The sequence below is a fragment of the Loxodonta africana genome, chromosome 3, assembly GCF_030014295.1.
Source record: "Loxodonta africana isolate mLoxAfr1 chromosome 3, mLoxAfr1.hap2, whole genome shotgun sequence".
Taxonomy (NCBI): domain Eukaryota; kingdom Metazoa; phylum Chordata; class Mammalia; order Proboscidea; family Elephantidae; genus Loxodonta; species Loxodonta africana.
Window position 1 is genome coordinate 30,585,889 of NC_087344.1, and position 23,253 is coordinate 30,609,141.

The window sequence follows — 23,253 nt, forward strand, 5'->3', positions numbered from 1 at the left end:
AGTCTGGGGAAGAAAGAGCCAAGCACAGATAACTCTAGTCCAGAAGGGTCAGGGTTGGGCTCGGCGGAGAAACAGGGGCTAAGTGGAGGAAAACAGAGGGGGTGTTGAGGGCCCTGCTGAGGCGGTCTTTATTTGTTCACTCATTTATTGGACAAGTGTGTATAAAGCCCCAACTCTAAGTCCAGCTCTATTCTAAGGTTTGGGGGTACACCGCCCTGCTACCTGAAAGTGGGGAAGACTTCCCAGAGAGGGGTCCTATGGGGGCTTGCCCTGAAGCCAAGCTGGAGAGAAGGTATTCTAGAAGAGATGGAGGTGGAGTTGGGAGGGAGATCCAGCAGGCCAGGGGCCAGGCTGTCCAGATGGGAGGAGGAAGAGGCCAGGGTGACACCTGGTATCTGGCTTGGTGATGAGGTTAGGGGGTGAAGTGTTGGGTCCTAGGAACCTGAGGGTCACCCACAGGGTTGCTGAATGCGTGGGCTGAGCATTGGGGCACCACGGAGTAGGAGAAAGTCACATGGGTGTTCCAGACAGCTTGGGATGATTTTTTAACTTCTCATTTGGAAATAATGTGAAACTTACAGAAAGTTGCAGAATAGTGCAAGGAACTTTCATATTGTTGCTGGGGTTGTTGGCTGCTGTTGAGTTGGCCTCAGACTCATGGAGACCCCATGCACAAATGAAGGAAACAAAAACACTGCCTAGTTCTGCACCATCCCTGTGATCGGCTGTAGATTGGACCATTGTGATTTATAGGGTTTTTGCTGGCTGACTTTTTGGAAGCAGATCCCCAGGCCTTTCTTCCTAGTTCCTCTCAGTCTGGAGGCCCCGCTGAAAGCTGTTCAGCATCCTCGCAACACGCAGGCCTCCACGGACAGATGAATGGTGGCTGCGCATGAAGTGCATTGTCAGGAATCAAACCCCCGTCTCCCCCATGGAAGGCAAGAATTCTACCTCTAAACCAGCGCTGCCCCCAACTTCCATGTGCCCTTTGTCTAGATTCACCAGCTAGCTGCAATTTGTCACATTTGCTTTAGAATACTCTAAAAATATATACATTTCTGTTCGAGTAAATTGCAGACATGATACCCCTTTGTCCCCCCACAATACTTCATTGTGTTTCCTAAGAACAAAGACATTTATGTATACACACTCAATTTTTGCCACTTTCCCATAACCAACAACAACAACAAAAACCCATTGCCGTCAAGTCAATTCTGATTCACGAAGAGACGTGTTACAGAGTAGAACTAATCTATAGGGTTTTCTTGGTTGTAATCTTTACAGAAGCAGATCGCCAGACCTTTCTTCCATGGAACTGCTGGGTGGGTTCGAACTGTTAACCTTTAGGCTAATAGTCCAGTGCAAACCACTTGCACCACCCAGTTGCCCAATACTATGCTTTATAGCATGTTTCTGTGCTTATGCAGGCTCTAATCCCAAATGATGTGTTGCATTTAATCGGCTTGTCTCTTGCTCGCTTTTAATCTAAACCTGTTCCTCAGCCCTTCTTTGTCTATCGTGACATGTTCACTTTTGGAGAGTTGAGGTCAGTTGCTTTGTGGAACGTCCTTCAGCAGGTTGATCAGCTGTTTCCTGGTGACCAGGTAAAGGCTGACCATCTTCAGCAGGGACCACAGAAGCGGCTATTGCTCCTCTCCAGAGTGCTGTATCAGGAGGCAGCTGATGTTAGTGGTGTTAACGCCGATCGCTTCAGTGAAGTCAGCCAGGCTTCTTTCTGTAGACCTCTTTGTAATGAACAAGTGTGGTATTGGGAGATACTTAGAACCTGTGTAAACATCCTGATCCCATCAAACTCTTACCCACTAGTCTTGGCACTTGATGATTTCCTTGGATGATTTTTAAAGCACAGGAGCATCTGAGAGAAAGGAGAAGCTAGAGGACAGAAGCTAGAGGGCAGAAGCAGAAGTTGAATGACCGACTAGCGCCTGGTATCAGAGATGCCCCCTCACCCCATCCCTGCTGGTGCAGCCACATAGTGCAGACAGGGGCAGTGACTTGTGTGGGAGGGGGGAGTACCCAGAGGGAGAATTGAATTAGAACCATGTCTGAGTGATTCCCGCCACATGGAGCAGGGGTGGTGGGTGGGCAGAGATAAGGACAAATGCTTCGGAAGAAGGGGACACAGAGAGACTCATGCCCAGTGGGTGAGGCCAGACACCCAACACCCCAGGAGACAATCCAAGCCCCCAGCCCAGCCTCCAGGCCCCTCAGGGCTGGAATGGCCCTCTCCCACTCCCTCCCCTCATCATCATGCTTTGTCAGGTCAAACTCTTCTCTCCCAGGGTCAAGCCATTGCCTGGGGCCTCTCCTCTGCCTAGGGCGTCCAGCTGGAGGGGAAGGACTTTGTGCTTCCTCTTGAAGCAGGAACCGCCAGCAAATATGTTCTCTTCAAAACATATCTTGGAAAATAACGAAAATGCATCTTGTAAAAAAAGAAGAAAAAAAAAATCTGCTTTTAGGCTATAGGGGAAAAAAAATCAAACACCAGTTGCCATCGAGTGGATTCTAACTCATGGAACCCCATGTGTGTCAGAGTAGAACTGTGCTCCACAGGGTTTTCAATGGCTGATTTTTCGGAAGTAGGCTGCCAGGCCTTTATTCCAAGGTTGCTTCTGGATGGGCTTGGACCTCCAACTTTTCGGTTAGCAGCCGAGCATATTCACCGTTTGCACTGCCCAGGAATTTCTGAATGCCCTGCTATTTCCTGCACAGGCCACACATTTCCTAGCATGCCTTTCCTCCTCCTGGGTCTGAACCGGAGTCCTATTCCAGGAAGCCCTCCCTCATCCCAGTCAAAGCCCCCGTGCCCCTCTGGCTCAGACCAGGTAGAGTGACTGTGTGCAGCTCTGTCTTCCCTAAAACTGGAGGCTCCTCAGGGGCCATGCAGGGCATGAAGCTTCTCAGGGGCCCCAGCATTGCCTAGCAGGGTGCGGGTACAGAGGTGGTGACATGGGAGGCTTTGGTAACTCAGGAAGTAGCTGAAGAAGTTGGGATGCACAGCCTAGAAGAACTGCCACAGGTGGCCTGAACGACTCTCTTCTGGACCATTCTGGTGCTGGGGGTCCCGAAAGGGTCTGGGGGTCCTAAGGGCAAAGCTAAGGACCTCAGGAGAGGCCAACCCTCCTCTGAACTGTCTGAGAAAGGACTTTCAGTCAGAGGTGCTGAGTTCTCCACCACAAGGAGTAACCAAGGAACCAGGACACATATTTTGCTAGGCAGGGAGTTCAGAGGCCGGGGCTCTGCTGATTTGGCCCTGGACTGCGGCAGATGAAGACAGAGAGAAGCAGGCAGAGGACGACATGGGGGAGTAGGGACAAAAGGAAGACACACATATGCAGAGCCCCAACTATGTACTAGCCCCTTCTTCAAGCTCCATGTCTCCCAGGGCCCCACCAAAGAGGGCAGGGTCCTGGCTCTGGTTCCCTGGTGCTACCCTCAGCCATGCTCGCAGGACTGGCTGAAGGTGTCCGGATCCCCAGAGGGCAAGACAGTCGGAGTGACCATTCCCACGGCCTCAGATCAAGTGGCGGAACAGTTCCCAACCCAGCGGGTGGGGGTAGGCTGGAGCCCCCTCCCCTGCCCCTGCCGGCCGCCTTGGCCAGGGACCACATTTCTCCTCAGTGAGCTCAGTCCCTGGGGACCTGGGACCTGGGACCACGCCAAGACACAGCTGCTGGGCCCGCTGACCGGGAACCTGAGAACGTGCCCTCGGCCTTGCCTCCCAGGACAGGACCACAGTCCCGCCCTCAGTGCGGAAGCCAGGGCCAGGCCCTCACACCAGGCGGTGGGCTGTGGGAGCTGGACAGGGACCAGCAGGGGTGGGGGCTGCTGGGCAGACCCCATTGCCTATAGGATGGGGATGCTGCCTTCTTGGGGCCTTCCCATGCTTCAACCCTCCATGGCCAAGGTGGTACAGCCCCTGCCCATCTTGCCAGCTTCACCCCCCCTCTCTCAGGCTCCCCAGCCTTTGTACAGGCTGTTCCTATGGTCAGACGCATCCCCACCCCTGACAGCTCCTTCTGCCTGTGGCTTGCTCTGACTCTTCGGCTCTTCTCAGCTTCATTCAGTCACTCAACAAACTCCCTGGGTGGTGCAATGGTTTTCACTCAAGGACTAACTGAAAAGTTGGCAGTTTGAGCTCACCCAGTGGTGCCACAGAAAAAAAGTCCTGGCAATTTGCTTCCATAAAGTTTAGCCAAGAAAATCTAATGGAGCATAGCTCTACTCTTATGTACATGGGGTCGCCATGAGTCTGAATGGACTCAATGGCAGCAGGTTTGGTTTTTAGCTTACTTGGGGCCAGGCCCTATTGCAGGTAGGGGGGACCAAGACCAGTCCAGGTCTTGCCCTGATAGGGAAGGAACAAATAAGAGTCATTGAGATATTTAAGTATGATCTGAAGGGAGGAAAGATTTCTGCTTGGGAGGTCAAGGCAGGCTTTGCAGAGGAAGAGACATTTGAACTGAGCCCTGAAGGGGCAGAAGGATCCAGGAGGCAAAGAGCCAGGGAAGGGTGTTACAGGCAGAGGGAACAGCAAGCGCAAAGGCCCAGAGGCAGGAGGGGCTGATGGAGAGAGGAACAGCAAGGAAGCCAGAGTTGTGGCGGGGGCCGAGTGTATAAGGGGTGGGTGGTCAGGGAAGCTGATGGGGCCAAGTCCCAAGGGACCACAGGGCCTGGGACTCTCTTCCAAGTGCAGAGGAAGCCACTGGTTTCAGCACCAGGAAGCTGATCTGATTTCAGTTGTAAAAGGAACATTTTGGAAGCTCTGCCAACTCTTCAAGGAGCCATCCCTGAGGCTTTTCGTACCTCAGACCTCTCCACATGATCCTGCCTCCCCATTAGACTAAGTTCTGCGGGCATCTGTCTTGCTCCTTGTGGAATCCCCAATATGGAGCACAGAGTCTGCTGGTACGCAGTATAACAAATCATTGCCAGTTGAATGAATGAATCTGCCCAGGTCCCTGGGTGGCGCAAATGGTTTGTGCTCGACTACCAACCTAAAGTTTGGTGGTTCGAATTCACCTAGCAGTGCCATGGAAGAAAGACCTGGAGATCTGCTTCCATAAAGATTACAACCAAGAAAACCCTATGAAGCACAGCTCTACTCTTACACTCATGGGGTCACCTTGAGTCGGAATCGACTCAAAGGCAACAGGTATGGTTATTTTGGTTTTTGGCTTGGGACAGAGCTGGACCCAGGAGCTGGGACCCTGAATGTGCCCATGGCCAGCCCTTGAGACCCTACCCCACTGTCAGGGCACAGATACATCCAGCCCCTCCGTGGAGTCAGGCCTAGGCCAGAGGGAGAGCTGGGGACTGCAGGAGGGCTTCCTGGAGGGGGGGGCCTGATTGCTGAGCTTTGAGGAGTGAGTGAGGAGGAAAGGGGAGTGGAGAGAAGGGAACTCACTTCTATGGAGCACCTACTGGCTCTGTGGCTTTAGACGGGGGGGAGAGAGGAGGCCAGCCCACCACCTGTTCTGCCCCAGGACCCTCCAATGGGCCCCATCCCCTGTCCTCTATCCAGGTCATCCCAGCCTTCCACACCATGGCCTCACCCTGGACCCCGTTTCCTCTGCTCTGATGTCCTTGCCTCCCTGGCCCCTGAAGCTTGTCCTCCTTTCTGTGGGCATGGCACCCATCCTCTGACTTTCCCCAGCTTTTCATTACCTCTTCCCTTAGTCCATCCATGAGGGTCCCTGGGTAGCACAAATAGCTAACCACTCATCTACTAACCTAAAGGTTGGTGGTTCGAACCCAGTCAGTAGCACCACAGAAGAAAGGCCTGGCGATCTGCTTCAGTAAAGATTGTAGCCCAGAAAACCCTATGGAACAGTTCTACTCTGTAACACATGGGGTCATCATGAGTTGGAATCAACTTGAGGGTGACAGGTTTTGTTTTGTTTTTGAGTCTATTCATACAGTGAGTTGTCTTCCAGGATGGAGTGAAATCCACAGTGAATGTGCACCCCACATTTCCCCCAGCTCCTGGCCCCTCTTCTGGGCAGCAGCTGCTCCTCCGCCGGCTCCCAGACCCTCTCTCAGCTCTACTCCCCCCTCTATCCCATCCCCACCCCAGCTCCTGACCCCTCTCCCTCGGATGCATCTTCTCCCCGCCGTGCCTCTCTCCCCCTTTTCCACCCCGTCTGTGCCCTGTAGGCTGACCTCTACAGCAGCAGCATCAATGGGCATTCTTGTCCTCTGGCTCCAGGTGGGTCTGGCCAATAGGAGGCGCCGACAGGAGGTAAAGCCGGAGGAGAGTGAGAACGGAGCATTAATTCCCCTGGACTTCTCCCTCCCTGTGGGGTCACCACGGGATGGCGAGCCCCTCAACCCAAGGCCCTGTGCAGAGGACTCCCTCCATGGGCTCTGCTACCCTGCTACCGTCCTTCCTCCCCTTGACCCTTTGGGGGCATGTAAAAAATCAGTTGCCAATGAGTCAATTCCAACTCTTGGCAACTCCATCTGGGTCAGAGTAGAACTGTACTCCACAGAGTTTTCAATGGTGGATTTTTTGGAAGTAGATTGCCAGACCTTTCTTTCCAAGTGTCTCTAGGTAGAGATTCAAACCTCCAACCTTTCAGTTAGCATCCAAGCATGTTCACCATTTATGCCACCCAGGGACTCCCTGGAGGCACTTAGGGGTGGTGAGAGCTCTGTAAATTTGCTTGCCCCAGGAGGCAGTACCAACCCTCTCTGATTTCCACAAAGGCTGCCTGCCCGCTGTATATGGTCCCTGTAGCAACCACCATCACTACCAGCTGCTGTAGAGTTGGCTCTGACTCATGGTGACTGCCTGTATGTCAGAATAGAATTGTGCTCCACAGTGTTTTCTTTCTTTTCCTTTTGTGTGCGTGCATTATTGTTTTTGTACATTTTATTTATTCCAATTTATTATGGTTGGTTACTTTTTTTATTGGGTTTTCAATGGCTGATTTTTTGGCATAGATTGCCAGGCCTTTCTTCCCAGGTGCCTCTGAGAGGAGTTGAACCTTCAGCCTTTCTGTTAGCAGCAGAACACATTAACTGTTCGCACTCCCTGTAGCGAAATTTCCCCACATTACCTCCATTTGATTGTGTCATTTCTGCTCCCCAGGTTTCTGACTGGGGTACCCCTCCCCTTTCCATGCCTGTTTGATGACACAGCATTCAAGCCCTCTGTCCTTAGGCCCCATGCCTTGTGTGTTCCCAGGTCACTAGGATCTTCAGGGCTTACTCTTCCTCTGACTTGGTCTCTCAGGAGTTTTTGACACCACTGGCTATACCTTCTTCTAGAAACTCTCTCTCCTCCACGGCTGGGGCTCCATGTTTGCCTGATTCTCCTCCCACCTCTCCTATCTCTCTCCTTTGCCTGTCCCTGAAATGTCTGGAGGCCCAGGGATCCATCTTGGGTCTTGCTCTCCACTCTCTTCTGGGGGAGACCTCCCCCTCTCTCCTGGTGTCAGTTCCCAGCCCCTACTGATGCTCACTCTGCCATCTGTTTTTATTTTTTATTGTGATGAAAATATACTTAACAAAACATATGCCATCTCAACAACTGATACATGTGCAATTCAGTGGTGTTGATGACAGTTGTCAAGTTGTACACCCTTTCTCGCTATCGTTTTCCAAACCATTCCAACACTGTGAACAGAAACTCAGTACCCCCTAAGCAAAAACTCTAGAGTCTCTGGGTGGTGCACATGGTTAAACACTAGACTAAGCAAAAGGTTGGAGGTTTGAACCCACCCAGAAACACCTTAGAAGAAAGGCCTGGCGATCTGCTTCCTAACGGTCACAGTCTTGAAAACCCTATGGAGCAGTTCTACTCTGCACACATGGGGTTGTATGAGTCAGAATCAACTTGACAGAAACTGTTTTTTAAGCAAGAACTCCCGCTTTCCTCCTTCCCTCCCACCTTAAAAAAAAAAAAACCACTAATAATCTTTGGTTTCTATATATTTGCTTATCTCATATAAATGAGGTCGTACATTATTTGTTCTTTTGCAACTGACTTCCTTCACTCAGCATGATGCTTTGGGGTTCATCCATATAGTGGCATGAATCAGGACTTCATTTCTCTTTATGGCTGAGTAGAATTCTGTTGTGTGTATAGACCACATTTTGTTTATCCATTTGTCTGTCGATGGACATTTGGGTTGTTTCCACATTTTGGTAATGAAAAGTGCTGCAGTGAACATTGGTGCAGAGGCTTCTGTTTGTGTTTCTGCCTTCACTGCTTCTAGGTAAGTGATACCTAGGAATGGGATTGCTGGGTCATGTGGTGGTCACAGGAGACCCAGTGGCTCCGTGATTATGGACTCGGGTACCAACCAAAAGGTCTGAGGTTTGAACCCACCAGCAGCTCCATGGGAGAAAAGACCTGGCAATCTCTTTCTATAAGGATTACAGCCTTGGGTAGTTCTACGCTGTCCTATAGGGTCACTCTGAGTCTCAATCCACTGGAGGGCACACAACAACATGGCGGTTGCTATGGCGTCTTTGTCTTCAGCCTATAAGACGCTTCTAGGTTCCTGCCCTAGAGGTCCAGCTCTGCCACTCAGGGCATTCCCCAGACCCTTCAGATTGATCAGGCCCCAAACATGCCTTTGCCCCAAATATCCCCGCCCCTGAATTGGGGCCTCACCGCCTACCGCCTGGACCACACCCAGCTTCCTTCTAATCCCTCACCCCATCTTCAACCTTTCTCCTCTGGCCCCGCCCTCTCCCCAGTAGTAGTCTAAAAAAAAAAAAAAAAAAAAACTAGACACACAAATTCTTCCAGACCCTCCCCTATTGCCTCTCCTCCCTGATTCCCCATCACGCCGGGGATCAAGTGCAAACTCCTTATAATCTCACATTTTCTGCCTCATACCCATTCCAGATCTTCTTTCCGGGTCAGGGAAATGCTAAACCACTCTTCGCATGGGAAGTTTCCACGAATTGGAAGGTTCAGTTCTAAGACCGCCTCCTCCAGGCAGTCTTGCCGCTATCCCCCGGGTAACTGCCTCCCCTTCCTCCTTGTTACTCATTCTCCTCTAAGCATGAACACACGGGGCTGGGAGTCTGTGCCAGTGCTCGGATCTGTCTCTTCCACCCCTCCTCTGGTGTGGGGCCAGCCAGGAGCAGAGCAGGTGGCAGGGATAGATGAGTGAGTTAATGAAAGACTGAATGAGTGAACGAGTGGGTAAATGAATGAGTGAGTGAATAATGAATGAGTGAATGAATGAGTGAATTATGGAAGGCGGTCTGGAGGCGGGGGCTCGGAGCAGGGAGAAGGAGAAGCCACGCCTGGGAAGCTAGGAGGGGTTCCTGTCCCCGCCAAGCCCCTCCAGCCCCTCGGGGTCCCCGCTCCCGCCAGAGGTAATGGGCGCGGAGAGCCCCAAGGCTGGAAGAAAGACGCGCCCGGACTGGCTCATGCTGGAGGAAGCGGGCCTCCTATTAGCTCATTCGCCAGGCCTCTGCCCAATCAACGTGATCGTTTCCTCCTGAAGCCGACCCCGCCTCCCTCATCCCTCCCGCGGCCGCGGAGGTGGAGCCTCCCCGGTGCCCCTGGCGACCGTCAGCGGATCCTGTCGCCTGGGCAACTGTCAGAGGCCTCTGTCAGCCTTCGCTGGGCCTCTCCGGTCCCCCTGACAACCGCTACCAGTTCCGGTCCGCCATCAACCTTCCCTTGTCTCCTGAGCAACCTGGGCAGCCCCACTGCCCCCCGGGACACCGTCCCCATGCTGCCCGCAGGCCTCCTCGCCCCAGACCTCCACCCCGGGATGGGGGTGCCCCTCGTCCTGCCCTCAGCTCCTCCCCGCGGGGGCGCGGAGCCCACCCCGGCTCGGGAGCAGGGGTGGGGCGGCCCTGGGGCCCCTGCCTGCCTCCCGCTCGTTCTCTTGCGTGGAACTGTCCAGCCGCCACAGGGAGCTCTTCAAAATGCAAGCCATGTCCCTTCCCTGCTGAAAAGCCGCCCCTTGAGACTTACATCCAAAGTCCTCGGGGCCCTGGCTGTCTGGCCGGAGGCGCCTCTCCTCCCCAGCGCCCCTCGCTCTCTCTGTCAGGGCCCTGGTCCCTGCCTGGTTACTTCAATGGCCCAGGCTTTTCCCGGCCGCCTAAAAAGTCCTTTCCTCCTATGGTCCCCCAGGGAGGCCTCTCCTGACCCTGTCACATCCCAGCTTCCTGCCTCTGTACATTCCGGAACAGGGCTGTCTTTCTGGTTCACACTGTACGGTAGGGCCCAGAAGACTACCTGGCACATTTATTGCAGGAAAGAATGTTATGCTGGGGACAAGTGATGGCAGGGGTGGGGTGGGGTGTATGTGACCAGCAAGCAGGCTTGGGCCAGACAGGTCCAACCCCAAAATAAGAGAATGTATTCCTGAGGTCTCCTGGGTCTCTTGTGTGCAGGTGATGAACAACAACAAAACACTTCTGTCCATTGGGTTCCAACTCCTGGTGACCCCATGTGTTCCAAAGACGAACAGCTCCATAGGGTTTCCTGGCTATAATCTTTCTGGAAGCAGATTACCAGGCATTTCTCTGACTGTGCCGCTGGGTGGGTTCAAACTGCTAACCTTTAGGTTAGTAGTCGAACAGAAACCATTTATGCCACCCAGGGACCTGCTGTCCCCAAAGTCCAGGAGATGGAAGTTGGTGCTCTGAGCAGTCTGGGGATGGGTGACCCAGCTTCGACTTGTACCCCCCCATCTGCTTTTGTTTGGAGGCTGCAGCCAGACACCCCCCAGAAAATCAGCAGAAATGATGGCTAATTTGGAGAAGATTCTGGGTGGGGAGAGGGCCTCAGACCCTGGATGGCCAGTCGGACCCCAGACGGCCACTTAGGGCTTCTTTCCTGTGCTGACTCTGGAATCCCACATATCCTAAAAGCTGAGAGCTGTTTTCCCGGGAACCTGAGACAGACTGGACCAGGCTGGGGCTAGGGAACTTGACCTTACAGCACCTGAAGCTATGACAATGGGGGAGGGTCCTGGAGCTTCCCTAGGTGCCAGAGAGGAGTCTAGACATCCGCCTGCATGCCCACGAGGGTACTCCCTGGGTGAGGTAGTCAGGATCGAGGCAGGAAGGCTGCTGCCCTTAAGCCAGGAATATTGTCTTCAGTGCCCTCTGTGATAGTTAAAATTGTGTGTCAACTTGGTTAGGCCATGATTCTCAGGGGTTTCGCAGTTATGATACAGTCTGGCAGTTGTATGATGATGTGATCACTTCCATGATGGGATCTGGTGTGAGTAGCCAATTAGTTGAAAGTGAGGTTCCTTGGGAGTGTGGCCTGCAACCAGTGTAAGTGAACTTTCTGGCAAGGCTCATAGGATTTTGCTTGCTCTGGATCCTGCAGCTGGCTCCTGTTCATCTGACCTCTGGTTCTCGGGACTTGAGCTAGCAGCTTACCTGAAGTCTTGCCTGCCGATCTTGGGATTCACGGATTTTCGAAGCCTGTTAGCAAGAGCCCTGATGTCTGACTTGCCGATCTTAGGTTCAACAGCCCCTGTAGCTATAGGAATCAGGAGAAGCCTCTATGCTCAACCACAGACTTGGTTCGTTCCAGCCTCTACAACCCCATGAGCTATTCCTTGATATAAATATCTGCATATGTATATTTGTATACTTTGTTGGTTTTACTTCTCTAGAGAACCCAGCCTAAGACATTTGGTACCCAGAGTGGCTGTAGAGAAACAAAATTGTAAGAATGAGTTTTCTAAACTGGCTCTCAAATCCGGTTAGTCTTAAAGATATTGATGACTCCGCTTCCAGTAGTAAAGAGGGCACTGCTAATCCGTGGTGTGAGGGGGCAATACAAATATGCAAAATATCACCACCAGTAGATCAGGTATTGATGAGGGGCGAGGCTCTGGGTGATGGCATGTTTGATACCTTTCTACAATTTTGTCATAATGAGAAGTATAAGGAAGCTGGTTGGCGGGTCCTACTTTTGCTAGACAAAGTGGTGAAAGAAAGAGATGAGCTCAGGGCTTCAGAGTCAAAGCTCAAGTGATGCATAAAAGACCTCAAAGTTTCCACTTGTACCTTGAAAGAAAGCCTCATTTCTTGTAGTAACAGAGCTGATATTGCTGGAAATCAAACCCAGAGTTTTATCGTAAGAGTGACCGAATTACAATGCCAGCTAGATTCCCACCCTCAAGTGGTATCTGAAATTAAAGTGAGAGCATTGATTGGGAAGAAATGGGATCCTAAAACTTGGGATGGGGACATGTTTTTGTTGTTAGGTGCCATTGAGTCAATTCCAACTCATAGTGACCCTATGTACAACAGAATGAAACATTGCCCGGTCCTGTGCCATCCTCACAATCATTGTTATGCTCGAGCCCATTGTTGCAGCCACTATGTCAGTCCATCTCATTGAGGGTCTTCCTCTTTTTCCCTGACCCTCTATTTTACCAAGCATGATGTCCTCCTCCAGGGACCGATCCCTGTTGATAACATGTCTAAAGTATGTGAGGCATAATCTCACTCTCCTTGCTTCTAATGAGCATTCTGATTGTACTTCTTCCAAGACAGATTTGTTCGTTCTTTTGGCAGTCCACAGTATATTCAATATTCTTCACCAACACCAAAATTTAAAGGCATCAATTCTTCAGTCTTCCTTATTCATTGTCCAGGTTTAGCATGCATATGAGGCGACTGAAAACACCATGGCTTGGGCCAGGCGCACCTTAGTCTTCAAGGTGACATCTTTGCTTTTTAACACTTTAAAGAGGTCTGTTGCAGCCGATTTGCTCAATGCAATGTGTCTTTTGATTTCTTGACCGCTGCTTCCATGGGCATTGACTGTGGATCCAAGTAAAATAAAATTGTTGACAACTTCAATCTTTTCTGTTTATCATGATGTTGCTCATTGCTCCAGTTGTGAGGATTTTTGTTTTCTTTATGTTGAGGTGTAATCCATACTGAAGGCTGTGGTCTTTGATCTTCATCAGTAAGTGCTTCAAGTCCTCTTCACTCCCAGCAAACAAGGTTGTGTCATCTGCATAATGTAGGCTGTTAATAACTCCAATCCCGATGCCACTTTCCTCTCCAAATAGCCCAGCTTTTTAGATTATTTGCTCAGCATATAGATTGAGTAAGTATGGTGAAAGGATACAATCCTGATGCACACCTTTCCTAACTTTAAACCACACAGTATCCCCTTGCTGTGTTCGAACAACTGCCTCTTGATCTATGTACAGGTTCTGCACGACCACAATTAAGTGTTCTGAAATTCCCATTTTGTGTAGTGTTATCCATAATTTGTTATGATCCACACAGTCGAATGTCTTAGCATAGTGAATAAAACACAGGTAAACATCTTTCTGGTATTCTCTGCTTTCAGCCAAAATCCGTCTGACCTTAGCAATGATATCCCTTGTTCCACATCCTTTCTGAATCCAGCTTGAATTTCTGACAGTTCCCTGCCAATATACTGCTGTAGGTGCTTTTTAGTGACATTCAGTTAAATTTTACTCAGGTATGATATTCTTCGATAATTTCTGCATTTGGTTGGATCACCTTTCTTGGAAATAGAAATAAGTATGGATCTCTTCCAGCCAGTTGGCCAGGTAGCTGTAGTCCAAATCTCTTGGCATAGACAAGAGAGCACTTCCAGCACTGCATCTGTGTTTTGAAATATCTCAATTGGTATTCTGTCCATTCCTGGCACCTTGTTTTTTGCCAGTGCCTTCAGTGCAGCTTGGACTTCTCTTCCTTCAGTGACCATCAGTTCTTGATCATATGCTACCTCCTGAAATGGCTGAATGTTGACCAATTCTTTTTGGTATAGTGACTCTGTGTATTCCCTCCATCTTCTTTTGATGCTTCCTGCATCATTTAATATTTTCCCCATAGAATCCTTCAATATTGCAACTTGAGACTTGAAATTTTTCTTCAGTTCTTTCAGCTTGAGGAATGCTGAGCTTGTTGTTCCCTTTTGTTTTTCTAACTCCAGGTCTGAGCACAAGGGATGGGGACATTTAGGCAGATAATCAGGAAGCTGGGGACCTTGAGCCCCTAAATTCCATCAAATCACTCCTGCCAACAGAAGCAGCCCTCTCACTCCCATCTGAAGAGATTACTCCATCCTTGTCTGCTAAACCACCCTCTCCTGTAAAACCATTAGCCCCTCCACCCCCATCTGATGAGATTAACCCAGCTGAGTCTAAAGAGCCTTTGTTGGAGTCATTGCCTGGGGCATCATCTGAGGCAGCTGCCTTACAAGACTATGCTTAATGTTCTCAAAACCTATCCCCACCACCCATTTTGGCTTCTAGACCTATAACTAGACTTAAGTCCCAGCAAGCCCCAAAAGGTGAAGAACAAGGTATGACCCAGGAGGAGGTACACTACACTCCAGGAGAACTGCTTGACTTTTCTAATATGTACAAACAGAAACCTGGGGAATATATGTGAGCATGGCTACTAAGGATGTAGGATAATGGTGAAAGAAACATGAAATTGGATCAGCCTAGTTTATTGATATGGGCCCACTAAGCACACATTCTTCTTTCAATGTTTCAGCTGGAGAGATAAGGAAAGGATCTAATAGTTTATTTGGGTGGGTCACTGAAGCATGAATTATACGGTGGCCTAGACTAAATCAAATTGAAGTACCAGACTTGTCTTGGTATACTGTAGAAGAAGGTATCTAAAGGTTTAGGGAAACTGGCCTGTTAGAGTGGATTTATCAGGTTAGGCCCACAGACCCACACATGGAATGCCCAGAGGACACACCTTTTGCCACAATGGTGAACAAATTTGTGAAGGGAGCTCCAGCATCCTTGAAGACTGCTGTGATTGCTGTTTTATATAAGTCAGATTTGACAGTGGGAAGTGCCCTAACTAATTTAAGACACCTAACTACAATGGGGCTGATTGAACCCTGTGGTGGTTTTGGCCAAGTAGCGGCATTTCGTTGGCAAAAACAAGGTGGGCATGGTAACCGTAATGGACAATGAGTCAAGACAGTAATCAGAATAGTCTGACTTGTATGGACTTATGGTGTTGTCTACCTAGTCATGGTGCCCGTAGGAGTGAAAAAGATAGAAAATCTATGAAATTTTTACTTGATCTGTACAAATGGAAGAATGTGAGGTCAAGTGAATAGCAGTCTAACTTGAATTACCAAAATAGAGAGTCACAACCCTCAATTCCCAGACTTTAGTGAGTTTAAAGACCCACAACCCTTTGAATGAAGGGGGGACCAGGTCCCCTTGAAGGACTGTGCTACATTGCCAAAAATTTGTACAGTTAATCTTTCTCCCAGCCTTGTCCTACGAGATCTATGGGCTTTTATGAGAGTAACCTTTCATTGGAGAAAAGGAAATAACCAGACTTTCCTGGGATTACTGGACAGTGGCTCTGAACTGACACTAATTCCAGGAGACTCAAAATGTCACTGTGGCCTACCAGAGTAGGGGCATATGGAGGTCAGGCTATTAATGGAGTCTTAGCTCATGTTTGTTTCACAGTAGGTTCATTGGGTCCCCGAACTCACCCTGTAGTGATTTACCCAGTTCCAGAATGCATAATTGGGATATATTAGCAACTGGCAGAATGCCCACATTGGATCCCTGACAAGTGGAATAAGGGCTATAATGGTAGGAAAAGCCAAGTGGAAGCCATTAGTACTGCCCCTACCAAGGAAAATAGTAAGCCAAAAGCAATACTGATTTCCTGGAGGGATTGCAGAGATTACTGCCGCCATCAAGGACTTGAAGCATGCAGGGGTGGTGATTCCCACCACATCCCCATTCAACTCACCTATTTGGCCTGTGCCAAAAACAGATGGATCTTGGCGAATGACAGTAGATTATCAAAAACTTAACCAGGTGGTGACTCCAATTGCAGCTGCTGTTCCAGACATGGTTTCATCACTTGAGCAAATTAATCCATCTCCTGGTACCTGACATGCAGCTGTTGACCTGGCTAATGCCCTTTCTCCATAGCTGTTTCGAAGGACCACCTGAAGCAGTTTGCCTTCACCTGGCAAAGCCAATAATACACATTTATTTTCCTACCTCCAGCCTTATACCATAATTTCATCTGCAGGGACTTGATTGCCTTTCCCTTCCACAAGATGTCACACTGGTCCATTACATTGATGACACTATGCTGATTGGACCTAATAAGGAAGAAGTATCATTGACTCTGGACTTATTGGTAAAACACTTGGTTGCCACCTGTTGCCACCAAGTAGATTCCAACTCATAGCAGCCCTACTGGACAGAGTAGAACTGTTCCATAAGGTTTCTAAAGAGCATCTGGTGGATTTGAAATGCCGACCTTTTGGTTAGCAGCCAAGCTCTTAAGCCACTGCACCATTTGTGCACTAGAGGGTGAGAAATTAATTCAACAAAAATTCAGGCCCTCCCGCCTCTGAAATTTCTAGGGGTTCAGTTGTGTGGGGCATGAGGAGATATTCCTACTAAAGTCAAGGATAAGTTACCACATTTCGGCCCGCAACGGAAAAGAAGGCACAATGTCTAGTGGGCCTCTTTGGATTTTGAACACAACATATCCCTTATCTGGGTGTGCTACTCCAGCCTATCTATCTAGTGACTTGAAAAGCTGCTAGTTTTGATTGGGGCCCAGACCAAGAGAAGACTCTGCAACAGGTTCAGGCTGCTGTGCAAGTGGCTCTGCCACTTGGACCATATCATCCAGCTGATGAAATGATGCTTGAAGTGTCCATGGCAGATAGAGGTGCTTTTTGGAGTCTATGGCAGGCCTGTACTGGTGAATCACAAAGCAGAGTCTTAGGATTTTGGAGCAAAGCCCTGCCATCCTCTGCAGATATCTACTCTCCTTTTGAGAAACAGCTTTTGGCTTGTTACTGGGCCTTAGTAGAGACTGAAAGTTTAACCATGGCTACATGAATCAGGAGAAGCCTCTATTTTGATCCACAGACCTGGGATGTTCCAGTCTCTACAACCGTGTGAGTCATTTCCTTGATATAAATCTCTCTCTATATATGTTTATATGCTTTACTGGTTTTGCCTCTCTAGGGGACGCAGCCTAAGACACCATCCAACATAACTTTCTTGCCTGATGGACGTGTGACTATTGAGCACTTGAAATATGGTTGGTGAGACTACAGAACTGAATTTTTAATTTTATTTCATTTTAATTAACTTACATTGAAATTGAAGTAGCCTGATGTGGCCAGCAGTTACTGTATTGGAGAGTGCAGCATTCAGCTGCAGACCCAGGAGATGGGAGCCAGGCACAGGAAGGTCCAAGTTTATGGTTTATGAGGCCATGGGGGGCCGACTTTGTCAAGGAGAATGGTAGGGATCCAAGAAGGGAGATGTGGGACATCCAGTTCTGGCATTCAGCTCCATGGAGGAGATGTACCTGATTCCTAGGGTCAAAGTGCTTGCTCACATTTGCTGGTGGGTAAGCATATGGGCAGGTGTGCACGAGTGAGTGCACAGATGCACTTGAGTACAACTCAAGAGCTCCAAGCCTGTGTGTGATCCAGGAGTCCGCTCATTCACGTATGTTGCGTGGACTCCTAGTGTATGCATACACACAGCAGTTGTGTGTTCCTTAGTGTCCACAAGCATGTATGTTGTACAAACTCTCGGGTGCACACATGCACACGGCAGGTGTGTGTTCCTGAGTATCTGTGTGCATGTATGTTCTATAGATTCTAGGGTGCATATACACACATGCTGCGAGTGTGTGTTCCCGAGTGTCTGTGTGCATGTACATTGAGTGGGGGGACTGCCAGACACACGCACACATGCAGCAGGTGTGTGTTCCTGAGCATTCATGCACATGTACGTGTGTGGACTCCCAGGCACGCTTATACACAAAGCAAGTGTATGCTTCCGAATCTCTGTATGTATGTACATTGTGTGGACTCCCAGGTGCATGCACAAAATGGATGTGTTCTTGGCTATCTACATGCATGCATGCTGTGTGGACTCCCAAGTACACACACAGCACCTGTGCATTCCTGGGTGTTCGTGTGCATGTATCTTGTGTGGCCTCCCAGGCATGTGTATATTGCAGTGTATGTTCCTGTGTGTCTGTGTGCATGAACTCCCAGGCACATGCACACAAGCATGCCACAGGTGTGTACTCCTGAGTGTCTGTGTGCTGTGTGTCTAGGCAGGCCAGTGAGTGAGGTGAGCGAGGGCTGCTAGTCCAGCAGGTCTTGTAGGAAGGCCCACATGTACTGGTTCATCTCTTCAGGGTTGCTCTGTGGGACCCAGTGCCCCACACCTGGCAGGATGTGGGCCTCCAGCCGGCCAGGCACAAAACGGCTACCAATGGCGCCCACCAGTCCCGGCTCCAAGTAGGTGTCCTTCTCCCCCCACAGCAGCAGTGTGCGCGTGGACAGCTCCTGGGGCTCCAGAGGGAAGTTTCTGTAGCCAAAACAGACAGACAGGCAGAGGGTGGCTGTCTCCCTATCACACCCCACAAAACTCCTTAACTTCTTCCCTGGGACGGGTCTTACCTGAAGATGTTCCGGTAGTAGTTGAGGGGCCCCACGAGGCCACTGGGCTGCGTGAAGCTGTACAGGAAGGCCTCAAGATCATTGGGGGTCACGTGTGGGATGCCCGTCTTGTGGTGGGTGAGCGTAGTCTTCAGGATCTGGGCACACAGCAAGATTGGCTTCAGTTTCCTGCCCACACAGACCCAACTGACTACCCCATCCCCCGGGCCTTCACCCCACAGCACCTGGAAGTCAGACATGGAGAGCAACTTCTCGGGCAGCCAGGGAAGCTGGAATAGGAACACGTAGTGGGAACGGAAGAGCTGGCTGATGTGGCGTAGGGAGTAGTCTGGTGGGGGAGAGGGCAAGGCAGGTGTGAGGCCCGGGCCTGAGGTAGTCCCACACCCCTGCACCCCACACACACCCAGGCCCAGTGCACAGGCATGCCAACACCCAGGGATGCCACTACTGCCTGAGCCTGCAGGGACACTCGACATCCCTCCCCGCCCCCAGCGCAGACCCTTGCACCCCCCTGGCCAAGTGGTACCCACGGAATATGGGGCCTCCCTCTGCAACAGAAGTGCCTCCCAGCCCCGCTCCCACAACCCCAGGGGTCTTCCCCTGCCCAGGCTGGATGTGTTTCCCCTGCTGCATTCACGAACATTTATTGAGCGTCTACTGGGTGCCAGGCCCTATTACAGACAGGAACACAGCAGAGAAAAGGACAAAACTCCCCACTCTTGGGCAGCTGGAGTCTAGAGGGGGAGAGAGATAAGAAACAACAAGAAGAAACAGAGATGGAGACTAGGGAGGGAGGTGGAGATACAAACAGAGACAGAAGGGGTAACAAAATACACTTAGAAATAAAGAGAGCAGAGAGAGAAAGATACACAGAGAGTAAAAGAAACAGAGACAGAGATAGAAAAAGAGACAGAGACCAAGAGATGGAGACAGATGAACAAAGGGAGTAAAAGAAACATACTTAGAGATACAGATGTCGATGAGGAGAAACAGAGAGAGAGAGATGCACACAGAGACAGAGAGAGGCAAAGAGAGAGAAATAAAATCATGTGATGGGATGGACACTGGGTAGCCAGACATATGCTATTGGAGTGCTCAGTTATCTATGTCATCAGAAGAAAGCCATTTCACCTCTCCGTGCCTCAGTTTGCCCAACACTTTCAACCGCGCAGGAGGCCCTCACCAGAGCAACGGATACCTTTAAGTGTTCAAAAAGTGTGGGTGACTCTGAGGGGCTGTCACTGATTTCAGATTGGGAGCACCATGGGGGGAGAGATTGCTACCTTTCTGGGTCAGCACTGTGACTCCAGCTCCTGTGTGCTGACTAGCTGGTGGAGAAGCACAGGCACAGGCACAGACACACACACAGACACACACAGACACACACACACCCTTCACATAGGCACATTTGGACACCTGGACTCCCCACACACCTTGGTACACAGACATGGGTGCAGCACTGGCCACCACCAGCCGCTCCACCAGTGCCGGGTAGTAGATGGAGAAATTCCAGGCCAGGATTGCGCCCCAGTCGTGGCCCACGAGCACGCACTTGGAGTAACCTGGGAGCCAGAGGAACTAGTTTAACTGAGGAGCAGGTAGGGCTGGGGCAGGAGCCCTGAGTGCAGGAAGCAGGGGAGTGCGCAGGATGGGGGCGTGTCCGCTGGCCTGTCACCACGCACCCAGACCCAAGATGACATCCTGGATGTCCACCATCAGCAGGTCGGTGGTGTACCAGTCCACATCTTGTGGAGAATCCGAGGGCCAGTAGCCACGCAGGTCCACAGCCACGACATGGAAGCGGCTCTGGAACTCCCGGAGCTGGTAGCGCCAGGAGAACCTGCAGGACGGGTGGGGCAGGGAGGGAGGTTGAGTCAGGGCCTCTGGGGGTGCACCACCGCCCTGGGCCCAGCGGGGGCCTTTGGCAACCCCACCTCCCGGCACTGGACTTCCCAGAAAGAAAGAAAGGGAACCACTGGCAAGGCCGCACCCCGGATGCAGTGTGGCCTCGCCTCGATACTCCTTTGTCTCATCCCCGGGGGCCTTCTGTCCCGGTGTGCCCTGGCTCAGATCCTTGTCCTGTGTGACCCCTTCCCTGTGCGTCTGTCTCAGCAGCTCCCTGTCCCGTGCGCCCCACCAGAGTCCTTTTTGCTGTGCACCCCCTGCCCTTGTGCCCGCCTCCTGGGTACCCTGGAGTCCAAGCTCAATGCCCTGGCACCTCCCTCTCCCCTCCCTCGCCCTCAGCCCCCGATGTACCAGTTTTCTGGGAAGCCGTGCAGGAAGAGCATGAGGGGCCCGTTGCCTCGTCCGGAGGAGACATAGTGCAGGCGCAGGCCCGAGCTCTGCGGGAGGGCACGGGGTGAGCATGAGCCCCTTGCTCTAGGTCGCCAGGGCTTCCCTACACCCACGGCGCGACGACCCCCACGGCCCGACGGCCCTCTGCGCGCTCACCTTGAGGATCAGGAAGTCGTGCTCACCCAGCGAAGGGTCGCTCAGGCAGGCGGGAACGACACACCGGGGGCGCCCACGGCAGCCGCGCCGCGGCCGGCACAGCACGTGGGTCAGCGCGATGCAGCCGTACACAGCCGCGGTTACCAACGCAGCGGAGACCACCAGGCACCACATCAAGGCTCGCAGCAACTTCAGCGTGAGGCGCGACGGCGTCAAAAGCGCAGTGACCACCAGCTCGGGCATATCGCCGCGCCCAGGGACCACCGTGGCGCCGCCGTCGGGACTCCCGGCCGCGAGCGGGGAGGCGGGGTCGGGGCTGCGGAACCCCTCGCCCTTGCTCTGGGGCCCCTCCGTGCCGCGAGCCTTGCGGGACGCACCGAGGGACGAGAGGGCGGCTCAGGCCGAACCGCCGGCGCGTGCTTCTTACTTAAGTGCTAGGTACACACCTGGGCGCGACGGGCGCAGGGAACAGGGCTAGGGCGCTGGAGCCCTGCTGGCCCGCCAGGATAGCGGGATGGGGGCGGGGCCTGCGGGGTGAAGGCGGGCCTAGTGGACCTGGCTGCAGCGGCTGGGGAGGGGCTTCGGAGGGATGAGGGGGCAGGACAGTGGGCGGGCGCAGGAAAGGTGGGCCAGTGCGTACCAGGTAGGGGGCTCGAGCAGTAGTAGAAGGGGCCCAGAAGGCAGGGCGGGTTAGAAAGTGGCGAAGCCTAGAACGGTGAGGCGGGGCCTAGTGAGCTGCTGGACCAAAACAGTAGGTGGGGTCCAACACTGCGGGGCGGGAAATAAGAAAGGGCGGAGCCTAGCAGGGCTTTCTCAGCAGGTGGGCGGCTGGGGGAGGTTCTCGGCCTGGACAAACGGGCACCGGGTGAAATGGGCGGAACCTGATGCGGAGGGCGGGGCCTAGGCCTAGAAAGGTGCGCACAACCTGGCCAAGGAGCATTGCGGAGGTAGTGGCTTAGGCAAGATGGGGGCGGGACTAACGGGACGGGGCGGGGCCCGGCGCCCGCGATGGCGGTAGGGCGGGACCCGGAAGCGGAAGGTCAAGGACAGGTAGAGCCACAGCTGAGGCTAGGAGGGGCGACGGGCGGTCGCCGCGGGCCGGCAGACCTCGGGAAGCCCGGAGACCGCCCCTCGGGGGGTGCCCGCCCCGCAGCGCGCGACCCTCCCCTCGGCCCGGCTCCCGAGGGCACCGCAGCACCTTCACCAGCCCTGGTTCCAACGGCGGATACGTCGGCCTCGGCCCGGCGCCCGGCTCTGGATGGCCTGGCTGTCCCGCCGGCCCACTCTTGCACAGCTGTGATTGGGCAGCCGCGGACAGTTCCTGTGCAGGCGACAGGTCCTGACCCAGGACCAATCGGTAGATGCTGGGGGCGGGGCGGCTACAGGGACGGCCAATGGGGGCTGGAATGTGACTGGGGGCGGAGTCTGTGGGGGCGGGGCCCAGGTAACAAGCTCATCCCTGCTACTGGGAGGCAGGGTTTCTCTCGGTTGCAACATTCCATTCCAAGGTCCGTGGTTTAATGAGTGACATCTTCTAATCATTTTGGGGACACCCATCATTTAACCCGCATAGCAACCCTATGAAGTGTAGGTACTATTATTACACCCTGAGACTGGAGATTAAGTCATTTGCGCAAAGGCTTGCTGCTGGATAAACTGCAATTCACAAGGATTTACATCTGCCCGCCTCTCCTCGCCGCCCTGGCAGCGAGGACGCTTTTAGCTGTCTTTTGGTGGTGACTTAACCTATTGCGATTCCGACTCATAGCGACCTATAGGACAGAGTAGAACTGCCCCATAGAGTTTCCAAGGAGCGCCTGGTGGATTCGAACTGACGACCGCTTGGTTAGCAACTGTAGTACTTAACCAATATGCCACCAGGGTTTCCGGTGGTGACCTACCAACCCAGTGCCCTCCAGTCGATTCCGACTCATACACCTACGTGTCTCTAAATGTCCTCCCGCCATTTTTTAACTGTGGTAAATATATAACAAAATATTTGCCAATTCAAGAATTTTTACATGTACAATTAAGTGGCATTAATTGCATTCATGCTGTTGTGCAACCATCACCAGTAAACTTTTCCAAATGATTCCACCACCATTAACAGAAATTCATTGACCACTAAGCAATGATGCCCCCTAAACCCCTCCCTCCCACCTGTTGTTAGGTGCCATCAGTTCCAAATTATAGCGACCCCAGGTACAACAGAACAATGCCCTGTCCTGTGCCATCCTCACAATCGTTGCTATGTTTGAACCCATTGTTGCAGCCGCTGTGTCAATCCATCTTATTGAAGGTCTTCCTCTTTTTGCTCATCCTCTATTTTACCAAGCATGATGTCC

At 51.9% G+C, this 23,253-nt stretch overlaps 1 protein-coding gene across 1 annotated transcript; it reads right to left on the reverse strand.

The window, feature by feature from the left end:
• Window positions 1-16,408: 16,408 nt before the first annotated feature.
• On the reverse strand, window positions 16,409-21,176 carry EPHX3 (epoxide hydrolase 3). Its single transcript, XM_003413046.4, has 7 exons — window positions 20,909-21,176; window positions 20,714-20,799; window positions 20,140-20,297; window positions 19,891-20,019; window positions 18,682-18,785; window positions 18,458-18,594; window positions 16,409-18,365 (listed from the first exon to the last, which is right to left on the reverse strand). The coding sequence occupies exons 1-7, from the start codon at window positions 21,149-21,151 to the stop codon at window positions 18,140-18,142; spliced, it is 1,083 nt and encodes a 360-aa protein (XP_003413094.1). The 5' UTR covers window positions 21,152-21,176; the 3' UTR covers window positions 16,409-18,139.
• Between the last annotated feature and the right edge of the window lie 2,077 nt (window positions 21,177-23,253).

Excerpts from the sequence above, each read along its gene's own strand:
- EPHX3 (XM_003413046.4), bottom strand. The coding sequence starts at position 21,151 with ATGCCCGAGCTGGTGGTCACTGCGCTTTTGACGCCGTCGCGCCTCACG. Across the intron at positions 20,298-20,713 it reads CACGGCTTCCCAGAAAACTG|GTTCTCCTGGCGCTACCAGC; the intron begins GTACATCGGGGG and ends CCCGTCCTGCAG. Across the intron at positions 18,595-18,681 it reads TCTCCATGTCTGACTTCCAG|ATCCTGAAGACTACGCTCAC; the intron begins GTGCTGTGGGGT and ends CTGTGTGCCCAG.